The sequence below is a fragment of the Mastigoproctus giganteus genome, chromosome 6 (genome assembly GCF_048544385.1).
Source record: "Mastigoproctus giganteus isolate SK-2022 chromosome 6, ASM4854438v1, whole genome shotgun sequence".
NCBI classification, from domain to species: Eukaryota; Metazoa; Arthropoda; class Arachnida; order Uropygi; family Thelyphonidae; genus Mastigoproctus; species Mastigoproctus giganteus.
Genome location: NC_143580.1, coordinates 4,571,628 through 4,585,159, shown reverse-complemented (window position 1 = coordinate 4,585,159; position 13,532 = coordinate 4,571,628). Strand labels below are relative to the sequence as shown.

Here is a 13,532-nt window from a genome sequence, read left to right as displayed (position 1 = left end):
TGTGCATAACCAGTTTTCCACAGTACATACTAGCAGTGTCAACACGTCTGTTACTTGAGTTTCAGGTTTCACAACTGTCTCATTTTTAGAGTACAGGATTTGTCAAACTGATATTATGGGAGATGTCACTAACTATGATCTACAAAATGGGATCTATTCAATTATATTAATTGAATGAAGGGGATTAAGGGAGGCAGCAAAGGAAGTAAGCAAACTTTTAGCCATAATTATGAGAACACCTTGGATTCAGGGGAGGTCCTCGCAGACTGGAGATGTGCAAATATATCCCCAGTTAACAAAGGGGGGGTCCCCACAGACTGGAGATGTGCAAATATCCCCAATTCACAAGGGGGGGGATCAAAGGTGACACGAGTAATTACACACATGTTAGTTTAACTTCAGCTCAAGGGAAAATAATGCAGTCACTTGTTAAAGAAGTAATGAAGGATCATATAGATAATGCTGCAATTATACTTCAGACACAGCATGCAGTTGTTAAGGAGAAATCTTGTATGACTAATAACTGGATATTATGTCTTGGTCACAGAGGAACTGGATGCAAAAAAAAATTTTGATAATTTTAATACTCGGATTTCAGTAAACTGCTGATACTGTTGCATATTAGCATTAGCAAGGCACATGATGCAAGAAAGCAAGCTTATACAGCATCAGCCAAAAAAAAAAAAAAAATATCATCTAATTTCATCCATCCACTCGCTCCAAATGTTTGTCTAGTTCTGCCTTGAAAATCTTTAGGCTATCAACTTCTACATTGTTCCAGCAATCAACCATACACTGGCTAAAGGCAAACTTCTGCATATCTATCCTACAACTGTCTTTCCTCAATTTGAATTTATGCCCTCTTAGGGGATTATTCTAAGCAAGAGGAAGAATCCCTTCAGCATGCTCAAACCATTCAAAGCTTTATACACCTCAATCAGATCACCTCACAAGTGCCTAGTCTCCAGACACTGTAATTTGCAAAAATTAAAAGCCTTTCTTTGCAAGAGCAACCCTTTGTTCCATTCACCAATCTTGTTGCCCTTCTCTGCACTCGCTCCAGCAGCTCTACATCCTTCCTAAAATGAGGCCTCCAGACCTGTATACAGTACTCAAGATGTGGCCTGACCACTGCCTTATACAAGGGGATAATCACCTCCTTTTCTCTGCTAGAAAAATTCCTGTATATCATTGACAAGACACAATGAGCTACTCTTGCAGACCATCTGCACTGCTCAGAAAACTTCATATCTGCCTGCACAATTACCCCCAAGTCCTATTCATTCTCTACCACTGTCAGTGTAGTACCACACAGTTGATATGTTTATCTGGAGTTAGCATTAGCATTAGTAGAGGCATATGATGCAAGAAAGCAAGCTTATTCAGCATCAGCCAAAAAAAAAGAAAAAAAAAAAAAAAAAAAAAACAACCACTACTCCCATTTCACCCCTCAATTCGTTCGAAATACCTGTCCAGCTGAGCCTTAAATTTGTTTAGGCTATCAACTTCAACAACAAGCGATGTTAGTCTATTCCACAAACCAACTGCCCGCTGGCTAAAGGCGAATTTCCGCACATCTATCCGACATCCGTCCTTCCTCAATTTGAATTTATGCCCTCTCAGGTGATTATTCTGAGCAAGAGGAAGAATTCCATCGGCATTGGGCATGCTCAAGCCATTCAAAGCCTTGTACACCTCTATCAGATCACCTCGGCGATGCCTAGTCTCCAGGCTCTGTAATTTGCAAAACTTAAGCCTTTCTTCGTAAGAGCAACCCTTTGTTCCATTCAGTAATCTTGTTGCCCTTCTCTGTACTCGTTCCAGCAGCTCTACATCCTTCTTGAAATGAGGCCTCCAGACCTGTATACAGTACTCAAGGTGTGGCCTGACCAATGCCTTATACAAGGGAATAATCACATCCCTGTCCCTGCTAGAAAAATTCCTGTATATCATTGACAAGACACCATGAGCTACTCTTGCAGCTCGTCTGCACTGCTCAGAGAACTTCATATCTGCCTGCACAATTACCCCCAGGTCCTTTTCATTCTCTACCACTGTCAGCGTAGTACCACAGAGTTGATACGTTGATCTGGGGTTACTGTTTCCCATATGTAGTACTTTACATTTGTCAATGTTAAACTTCATTTGCCACCTCTCAGCCCATCTGCTCAACCTTTCCAGATCCTGTTGCAGCAGCATAGTATCAGTAGGGTCCTTAACAACCCTGCCAACCTTTGTATCGTCTGCAAACTTGGACATTAAGCCTGATACACCATCATCAATATCATTTATAAATACAGAAAACAACAATGGACCCAACACTGAACCCTGAGGAACTCCACTAATAACATTAGTCCACGTTGAGCAGTGTCCATTGATTACCACTCTCTGTCTTCTGCCACTCAACCATCCCTTTATCCATAGCAGCAATTTGCCTCGAATGCCACACTTCTCCAATTTGTGCAGCAGTCTTCCATGCGCAACAGTATCAAAAGCCTTTCTAAGATCCAAATATATAATATCAAAGTTATTCCCTGCATCCAGTTCTTTTGTGACTACATCATAGTATCCAATCAAATTGGTCAGACAAGACCTGCCCTTAACAAACCCATGCTGTGTCTGAGCTATAACTGAATTCTTGTCCAGATGATCCTGCAGTGCTTCTTTAACCAGTGCCTCCATTAATTTTCCTGGAACCGAAGTTAAACTAACAGGTCTATAATTACTTGTGTCAGCCTTTGATCCTCCTTTGTGAATTGGGGTTACATTTGCACATCTCCAGTCCATGGGTACCTCCCCTGAGTCCAAAGAAGCTCTCATAATTATGGCTAGGGGTTTGCTTACTTCCTTTGCTGCCTCCTTTAATATAACTGGATAATCCCATCCACCCCGGGTGCCTTTTTTATGTTTATCCTCAACAATTTCTCCTCCACTTTGCTCTCAGTTATTAGAAAATCATCTAGCTCACTGCCAATGTTTACTTCACCTACGACATTCCCCTTCCTGAATAACTCCTCGTGTGTGAATGTAGATGCAAAATACTCGTTTAGATTGTTAGCCACCTGAGCTGGATCCTCAACTGTTGAACCATCAACATCCAGTGGACCAATCTGATTCATCCCTTTCCTTCTTGAGTTTAAATAGGTAAAGAACTCTTTTCTGTTTTTCTTTGCATCCTTTGCCAAGGATTTCTCATAATCTGCCTTTGCCTGCCTAATCTCCTTTGTGACTTGGTTACAGACCAACTTATATCTATCATAGGCTTCCACGTCACCCATTAATTTGTATGTATCCCATGCATTTTTCTTCTCTGCCATATGTCTCATTAGTTCATCTGACAACCATTTAGGCCTGAACCTTGAACAATATTTCTTGGTTGGTATGTAAAGCCTGGTAGCTTCCAAGATTAGTTCCTTGAATGCTTCCCATTTTGAATTTGCTGTTGGTAACATCATCAGTTGGTCCCACTGTATAGAATATAAATACTGTCTCAGACCAGCATAGTCTCCTTTACGAAAGCAAAAACCCTTCCCTTTACCTCTGATGGTAGTTACCTCCTTGAGTAAATCCCACTTCAGCACACTGTGATCACTGCCACCCAGTGGTTCATTTATCTGCAGATTCCTAATGCATGAAGAATCACTACTGATAATCAGATCAAGAGTATTACTCCCTCTAGTTGCCTCCCGAACATGCTGGTGTAGAAAACAATCATCCAATAAATCCACAAAAGCCTTGCTAGTGTGTGAGTGACCAACCCACAAATTCCAGTCAATATCTGGGAAATTAAAATCCCCCATTATAAGACTCTCTGATTTACTGGCCCACTCTATTTCCCTGTACAGTATCTTATTATACTCATCAGAGTCATTAGGCCTATAGCACACTCCTACTCTCAATTTTGATTTACCTATGCTTATGTCACACCAAACTGACTCATCCTTCCTAAAATGAGTTATGTTATGTTATTTGGTTTTTAGGAGCATTAGCAACTAAGGCCATATTGCTCGGGGGTTATGCAGTGGTCATTCCCTGACCTATCTGCATCCTCCGTATTCTCTGGAGTTTATGCTACCCATATCCAGTACTTTGCATTTGTCAATGTTAAACTGAGTTTAACATTGACAAATGCAAAGTTGCACCTCTCAGCCCTTCTGCTCAACTTTTCTAGATCCTGTTGCAGCGTACTGTCATTAACAACTCTGTCAACCTTTGTATTGCTTGCAAACTTGGACATCAAGCCTGATATACCATCATCAATATCATTAATAAATACAGATAATATAAAATATTATCTATATTTTATATTATAAAAATATAAGTATAAAAGACTGCTGTACAAACTGGAGCAGTGTGGCATTAAGGGCAGATATTGCTATGGCTAAAGGGATGGCTGAGTGGGAGAAGACACAGTGGTAATCAGTGGACTGCTCTTCGTGGACTAATGTTATTAATGGAATCCCCAAGGTTCACTGTCGGACCCATTGTAGTTTTCTGTATTTATCAATGAAACTGATGAAGGTATATCAGGCCTAATCTCCAAGTTTGCAGGGTAGTTAATGACAGTAATGATGGTATGCTATTGCAACAGGGCCTAGAAAAGTTAGGCAGATGGACTCAGAAATAGCTATTGAAGTTTAACATTGATAAATAAAGCATTCTGCACATGGGTAGCAATAACTCCCCAGAGTAATGTACAAACTGTACATTACTCTGGGTAGTGGAAAATGGTTTAGTACCAACTGGTACTAAATTCAGGTTAATGAAAAAAGACCTGGGGATAATTGTTCAGTCAGGTTTGAAGTTCTCTGAGCAGTGCAGACAGGTTACCAGACAGCTCATTGAGTTTTGTCAATCATATACAAGAATTTTACTAACAGGGTCAAGGAGATGAATAATCCATCGTATAAGGCAATAGTCAGGTCACATCTTTAGGAAGGATGTAGACCTCATTTTAGGAAGGATGTAGAGCTGCTGGAACAAGTACAGAGAAGGGCAACAAGGTTGGTGAGAGGAACAAAGGAGGTGCTCTTACAAGAAAGGCTTCAATTCTGCAAATTGTAGCATCTGGAGACTAGGCACCTGCAAGTTGATCTGATTGAGGTGTCTAATGCTTTGAGTGCATTCAGCAAGCTGAATGCTGATGGGAGTCTTCTTCTTGCTCAGACTATACACATGAGGGGGACATAAATTCAAATTGGGGAAGGATGGTTGCAGAATAGATGTGAAGAAGCTTGCCTTTACCAGCAGGTGGTTGATTGCTAAAACAAACTTTCATCTGTTATGAAAGTTGATAGCTTAAATAAATCCAAGAAAAAACTAGGTAGACTATTGGAAGGCATTCAGAGGTGAAATGTGAAGTGTTTTTTTTTTTTTTTTTTTAGGCTGATGCTGTATAAACTCGTTTTCTTGAATCATTTTCTGCTACTAATGTTGTTTACTTTTGCCATTTTAAGTGATATGATTTTAATGGTGAGGTTTATAAGAATTTGTAGCTGCTGTTTGCAGATATGCCAAAAACTTTTTAACTCAAGTAAAAATCATAAAACATTTGTTGTGTGGAAAGATAAGTCAGAAAAATAAGTACACTGAAATCGTTATGTGTAAATGCTGATAGAGGGAAATTGCAACAAAATAAAAACATCAAAGAGCAAATATTTCATGCTGTAGAAGTGTCTCCTACTATGTGTCAGTAGTGTCCTTGACAACCCTGCCAACCTTCGTATCATCTGAAAACTTGGACATTAAGCTTGATATACCATCATCAATATCATTTATAAATACAGAAAACAATAATGGACCCAATACTGAACCCTGAGGGACTCCACTAATAACATTAGTCCACGATGAGCAGTGTCCATTGATTACCACTCTCTGTCTTCTCCCCCTCAACCACCCCTTTATCCATAGCAGCAATTTGCCTCCAATGTCACACTGCTCCAATTTGTGCAGCAGTCTTCCATGTGCAACAGTATCAAAAGCCTTTCTACAATCCAAGTATATAATATCAAAGTTATTCCCTGCATCCAGTTGTTTTGTGACTGCATCATAGTATCCAATCAAGTTGGTCAGGCAAGACTTCCCCTTAACAAAACCATGCTGTGTTCGAGCTATAAGTGAAGTTCTTGTCTAGATGATCCTGCAGTGCTTCTTTAACCAGTGCCTCCATTAATTTTCTTGGAACAGAAGTTAAACTCACAGGTCTATAATTACTTGTGTCAGCCTTTAATCCTCCTTTGAGAATTGGGGTCACATTTGCACATCTCCAGTCTGTGGGTACCTCACCTGAGTCCAAGGAAGCTCTCATAATTATGGCTAAGGGTTTGCTTACTTCCTTTGCTGCCTCCTTTAATATAACTGGATAGATCCCATCCATCCCAGGTGCCTTTCTTGTGTTTATCTTCAACAATTTCTCCTCCACTTTACTCTCAGTTATTACAAGATTCTCTAGCTTACTGCCAGAGTTGAATACACCTCTGACATCCTCTCGGTGAATAACTCCTCATGTGTGAATGTTGATGCAATATATTCATTTAGTTTGTTAGCTACCTGAGCAGGATCATCAACAGTTGACCCGTCGATATCAAGTGGACCAATCTGATTCATCCCCTTCCTTCCTTCTAGGGTTTACATAAGTAAAGAACTCTTTGCTGTTTTTCTTTGTATCCCTTGCCAAAGATTTCTTGTAATCTGCCTTCGCATGTCTAACCTCCTTGGTAACTTGGTTACAGATCAACTTGTATCTATCATAGGCTTCTGTTTCACGTGTTAATTTGTATGTATCCCATGCATTTTTCTTCTCTGCCATATGTCTCATTAGTTCATCTGACATCCATTTAGGCCTAAACCTTGAACAATATTTGTTAGTTGGTATGTAAAGCCTAGTAGTTTCCAAGATAAGTTCTTTGAGTGCTTCCCATTTTGAATTTGCTGTTGGTAACATCATCAGTTGGTCCCACTGTATAGAATTTAAATACTGTCTCAGTCCATCGTAGTCGCCTTTACAAAAGCAATAACCCTTCCCTTTACCCCCTAATGGTAGTTACCTCTTTGAGTAAATCCCACTTCAGCACACTGTGATCACTGCCACCTAGTGGTTCATTTATCTGTTGATTCTCTATTACTCTGTATAGTTGTTTATTATCGACACTGCACTGTCTAGCCATGTTGACTTGCTATAGTTCCTTGGATTTTATTTGTTTTTTAACCAATAGCATAACCCCTCCTCCCTTCCTATACACATTGTACTCTCCAATAACACAAACAAAGTAGCATAATTACACATGATGCTACTTCACTGACTGACCTTTACCTTTTGAATGGTATCAATGCAATAATACAGTGGTTTTGTTTTTTTTTTGGGCTAGAACCACCTATCTAAATAAAGAAAAAAATGTCCTTCAGCCAACTAATGATCCACTCTGCAATCCCAACTCACAACCCATTTTATACAATAAACTTTTATGAAGAACAATATCAAATGCTTTACTAATTTCATCAGAATATTTGTTTTTGTGAAATCTCTTGCTAATAAAATTCTTTAAGTAAAACTTAATTTATACGATTATTATTATTATTATCAGCTATATGGTGCAAGGAAGCCGAAGCTTTTGCTGCACAAGCAAAAAAAAAAAAAAAATCCCGATTTACCCAGAGAGAGAGAGAGAGAGAGAAGTAGAAGGGAATCACCAAGAAAGAGAAGAATGATGATATCCAGCTTAGGACCCTGGGTGTGCCAAGCCCATACTAGGAGCTCACCAGATGTGAGCCCCTAGAGTTAAATTATCTTCATATTAAGTTTCCAGCCGGAACTTCCAACAGCATAATGGCTGACACTTGTTTGTAGTACTTTGGGTTTGATTCATGTTAAAGGCTTGAGTAATTCTTAATTTAGGGAATTAAACGTAACATAGTTAACCACTCTCAGGAAGAATGTTGGATTTTTCCCTATGAATTACCGTGGTTTTGTATCTCATAAACATCAATAATAAACTGGTGCAATACAACCTAAAATGCCGAAGCACATTAAAACCACAACTTATAGCAACTTATAGTTGTTTACAGCTTATATATGATGGACACTGACAAGCACCTCAAAGTGTTCTCTCAAATTGTCTCCAAGTTATGGAGACAAAAAAAAAAAATTCATTTTTAAAAATATTCCTACTTTTTTTTTTATTAGTAGTAGTATTGTAAGTACTCAATAACAGTCGATACAATTTACAAATAACATTTGGTGTGATTTGCCTCAAATGTTATATTCATACGAATTGCAACACGGCAGCAAATCAATGCTGCGCTTAAGTAAATAGCACACAGATGGAGATATCGAAAATATATATCAAAAAACAATCATGCTGAAGAACGGGAATCAAAATTAGGGTGCAATTATATAAAAATAAATACATATTTGCTATAAGCCACTAATTCATAGAAATTGCGAAGAAAATATATAATTATTATAAATAACTAATTAATATAATAACAAATAATTAATACCCTCAGAGAATGAATTACGCTTACACACGCCAGTGTATACGGTTAGGTGTTATTTATCCAAACAAATATAAAATGCATTCAGTTCTCTTCATTTTAATTAACATTAACATTAAAATGAAGAGAACTGAGAAACATTTTATGATTCAATACATCTGCATGTCGTTGCAAATGTGTTGCATAAACGAAAAATCCCTCCACCAACCCCCGGAGAAAAATCAAAAATAGTGTTACTTACTTTCATATCGAAATAGAGAAAACATAAGAAAATCTGAACCTGCGGTAATGATTGGCACTGTTATCTACTGAAATGCGGAAAATTATTAAACCAATTTAAAATCTAACTAAAATTCAAAGAATTTTTTTTTTTTTTTTAGTTGCATTAGCGACCAATGCCATATGGCTTCGTATATACCGTGCTGCCTGTAAATTGCGGTATGTTCTGTGTTCGATCGATTTTTCGGCAAAACAATGGTTCGATGGTTTTACTGGAAGAAAACCCGAGTTACGGGGGGGAGGAAGCATGATAGCCTCTCCTGAGACCAACTAATTAATCATGGGCAAAAGGCTCGTAAAAATTCCTCTCATCAACGGGACTCGACCCCAGGTCTTTTCCACCGGTGGGGAGGACGGTGATACTACCAACTCTGCTACGCATGAGGGGAAAAACAGGAAAACTGAATTGCTTCCTTAGATATACTTATAAATATGTTAAAAATAAAATCATAATTTAGACATAACTATGAGACCATCTTTCGATTGGAGATGTGCGAATTTATCCCCAATTCACAAAGGAGGTTAGGCAAGCAAATGCAGATTACGAGAAATCTTTGGCAAAGGATGCAAAGAAAAACAGCAGAGTTCTCTACTTATGTAAAATCTAGAAGCAAGGAAATGAATCAATTGGTCCTTTTGATATCGATGGTTCAACTGTTGATGATCATGCTCACATAGCTAACAAACTAAATGAGTATTTTGCATCTACATTCACACATGGAGAGTTCTTCAGGGAGGGGAATGCCAGAGGTGGATTAAATTCTGGCAGTGATCTAGATGATTTTGTAATAACTGAGAGGAAAGTGGAGGAGAAATTGTTGAGGATAAACATAAAAAAAGGCACCCGGGGTGGAAAGGATCTATCCAGTTATATTAAAGGAGACAGCAAAGGAAGTAAGAAAACCCTTAGACATTATTGTGAAAGTTCCTTAGATTTGGGGGAAGTACTCATGGACCGAGATTTGCAAATGTGACCCCAAATCATAAAGGAGGATCAAAGGGCGACACAAGTAAAAACAGACCTGTTAGTTTAACTTCTGTTCCAGGGAAATTAATGGAGGCACTGGTTAAAGAAGTATTGAAGAATCATCTAGACAAGATTCACATCATGGGAAGTCCTGCTTGTCTGACTAATTTAATTGGACACTGATGTGGTCACAAGGGAACTGGACACAAACAATAATTTTGATATCATATATTTGGATCTTAGAAAGGCTTTTGATACTGTTGCACATGGAAGACTGCTGCAAAAATTGGAGTAGTGTGGCATTGGAGGCAAATTGCTAGTATGGATAAAGGGATGGTTGATTGGGAGGAGACAGAGAGTGGTAATCAATGGACACTGCTATTCGTTGACTAAGTTATTAGTGGAGTTCCCAAGTGTTGGGTCTCTTCTTGTTTTCTGTATTTATTAATGATATATGAGCCTTCATGTCTAATTTTTCCAGATGACACGAAGTTCGGCAAGGTTGTTAATGACACTAATGACGGTAAGCTACTGCAACGAGATCTAGAAAAGTTGAGCAAATTGACAAATGCAAAATACTTCATATGTAACCACAGAAGGAGTAACCCCAGAGTAACGGATCAACTGTGTGGTACTACACTGACGGTGGTAGAGAACGAAAAGGACCTGTGGGTAATTGTTCAGGCAGATATGAAGTTTTCTGACCATTGCAGACAGTCTGCAAGAGTAGTTCATGGTGTCTTGTCAACGATAGACAGGAATTTTTTTAGCAGGGATAGAAGGTGATTATACCCTTGTATAAGGCAGCGGGCAGTCCACACCTTGAGTACTGTATGGAGGTCGGAGGCCTCATTTTAAGAAGGATGTAGAGCTGAAACCAGTACAGCTAAGGGCAACAAGGTTAGTGAATGGAACAAAGGGTTGCTCTTACAAAGAAAGGTTTAAGTTTTGCAAATTATACTGGGAGACTAGGCAATGATCTGATTGAGGTGTACTGCGCGGTGATCTGATTGAGGTGTACAAGACCTTGAATGGTTTGAGCAAGCTCAATATGGATGGGATTCTTCCTCTTGCTCAGAATAATCGTCTGAGAGGATTCAAGGCAGAACTAGACAAACATTTGGAGCGAGTGGATGGCTGAAATGAGAATTTTTTTTTTTTTTTGGCTGATGCTGTATAAGCTTGCTTTCTTGCATAATATGCTTTTACTGATGCTAATGACTTGATTACAGACTAATTTTTGTATATCCTAAGCTTCTGTATCACGTGTTAATTTATAGGCATCCCATGCAATGTTCTTCTTCTTCTCTGCCAAGTGTCTTAATACTTCATCATCCATTCAGGTCTACGGTTTGAACAGTATTTTGTCGATGGTATAAAAAGCTGAGTAGCTTCTTTGATTACCTTCCCGAATGCTTCCTATTTATAATTTGCTGTTGGTAACACCATTAGTTGGTCTCTCTATTTAGAATTTAATAATTGTCTGAGACCACTGTAATCACCCTTTCGAAAGCAAAAGCCTGTCCCTGCGCTCTTGACAGTAGTTACGTCTTCAATGAAATTCTATATTAGTACACCGTGATCGCTGCAACCTATAAAGTCTTTTACATGCTGATTCTAAATGCACGTAGAATCACCACTGATACCGCAATCAAGTATTGCTATTGTTGCTTAATATACTACTGTATAAAACAGTAATGCAAGAAATCTACAAAAAGTCTTGCTAGTGTGTGAATGACTAAGTCTCAAATACCAGTAAACGTCTGGAAAGTTTAAATCCGCCTTGAGAGGCATTCTGATTTACATACCCTCTTTCTCTGTATAGCTGTTGGGTATACTCTTCACAGTCATTAGGCCTATAACACATTCCTACCCTCATTGTTGTTTTCCCAAGTATCACACGAAACTGACTCAAAATTGATTTGGTCACCCATGTCGACCAACGAAATTTTGATGAACTGTCTCGGATTTAATATGTTTTTATTTTTAAAATAAGAGCATAACCACTCCAGCCCTCCTGTCCTGTCCGTCTATCAGTCCTTCCTGTATACATTGGACTCTCCATATTCAGATTCAGCATAGCATATGTCTGAATGACACTGTGTCTCCGCTGTTCCTACATTGTCTGTATTTGATGACTTGATCATAATCATCAAGTTTATTTACAATGCTTCTAGCATTGTATATAAATAAATTGTAAATGCAACTATACATGCACATGTTCTTGTTCTGAGTTACCCTAACGCAGCCTATGTATTTACTTGCCTATTATGATGACCTACAGCAGGGACCGAAATCCCAGACATCTTTCTTTCAAGGCGCTCCAACAGAAGTGCAGAATCACTTTCAACTCTGCTTGCAACTCTAGTTAATCTTTGGTTTGTGTAATTACCCCCCCCCCCCCACTTAGCTAGGGAGGTCGCAAAGTTTTCCGACCTGTGTGTTTCCCTCCAGAAGTACTTAAACTATCCAGCAGACCTTGGATTTTCCACAGGCTACATGTGAACGTCTTTCCTTTTACAGATTTCCCCATGCAAGTTGCCCATCTTTGGCCATTTTCAATTAGCACGATTTCATGGTTTAAGTGCAGTTATATACTTGAACAATTATACACTTGATTAATTGGTATATACAGTTATTTAATTAATTAACCATAAAATCTAATTTATTTTGTGGATGCTGTTTCCCAAGTTTAAGACCTCGCATTTTGCTACATTAAAACATGGCCGCCAGTGTTTCGACCATGCTGAATCTTATTGAAATCCACATATCAAATAAGAACTGTTAGTCGACACTTCCTAATAGCAGCGACATTTCTGCCAAATACTCATTTATTTCCTGTTTTTTTCACAGGCGGTTGCATTTCATTAGCTGGTCATAACTCTTTTATTACAGAGACCTTGTTATCCAGAGAACCGTTTTATATAGCCCTTTTATCCATAGAACTGATGACATTAAGTAAGGTGTAAGGTGTAAGGTATATTGTTGTCATGCGGCCCCAGGGGTTTCCCCCATCTCCGCGTTGCTTTCTTTGTGGGTGTACCAGTTTCCTGGGAATGCCAGAGGTTTAAAAGTGTGTGGGTATTGTACCTGTGTAGTGGGTATTGTACCGTTGTTCATCTGGTCATTTAGCCGCTGGACCCCTGCTGGAGCCCAGCGTTTCCCCACCTTCGCCCCGTGGAGGCAGACCAGGAAACACCAGTAGACTAAGATTTACACTGGCAGGTCCTGCCGCTTAATTTCCTGAGATTTCGGCAGCTAGGACCTAAAAAAAAAAAAAAAACTTATGTACACATACACATATATGCACATATACACAACAGTGATACATGATGACATTAAGTAGGAGATCTAAGTAGATTAAGTAGGAGTAGGAGTAGATCTAAATAGAGGTAAGAAGTAGATTAAGTAGGAGTTGAAAAAAGAGTCGCGAGTTAGGGTTAAATTCGAAAGTGTCTGCAGTTCTGCCCAGACACGATAGGAAGGAGTGTATGATGACAGCCTTGTCAATCAATTTGGCCCTGGAGAGATTGCGCAAGGCTCATAGGGCGAAATTTTTCGCAGAGTGGTCTGGGCTTGTTAACAGGAGAGACTGCTTCTACAGGGTTGGCATACACTTAAATAAAAAGGATGCAAGAATATTTGCTGATGCTATCGAGACAGTGTTAGGTTGGTCGGAAAACTGCTAGCTTGGGAGGGTTCACAGACTAAATGATTAACAGTAGCCGCAGGCAGAGGTGACAGCGATTCTTGCACTGCTTCTATTGGAATGAGCAGCAGGCTCTTGCCTCAG

At 39.1% G+C, this 13,532-nt stretch overlaps 1 protein-coding gene across 3 annotated transcripts in view; it reads right to left on the bottom strand.

Annotated features, from left to right (window-relative positions):
- The window catches only part of LOC150083830 (uncharacterized), a 46,034-nt gene extending 37,187 nt beyond the window's left edge, over positions 1–8,847 (bottom strand). The window contains exon 1 of one of the 3 annotated variants that reach the window (XM_090375802.1): positions 8,735–8,847. In XM_090375802.1, the coding sequence (XP_090231928.1) occupies positions 8,735–8,740 (6 nt within the window). In that variant the 5' untranslated portion in view covers positions 8,741–8,847. The remainder of the gene's footprint in view (positions 1–8,734) is intronic. The other 2 variants (XM_090375803.1, XM_090375804.1) reach the window with 2 other exon arrangements.
- Between the last annotated feature and the right edge of the window lie 4,685 nt (positions 8,848–13,532).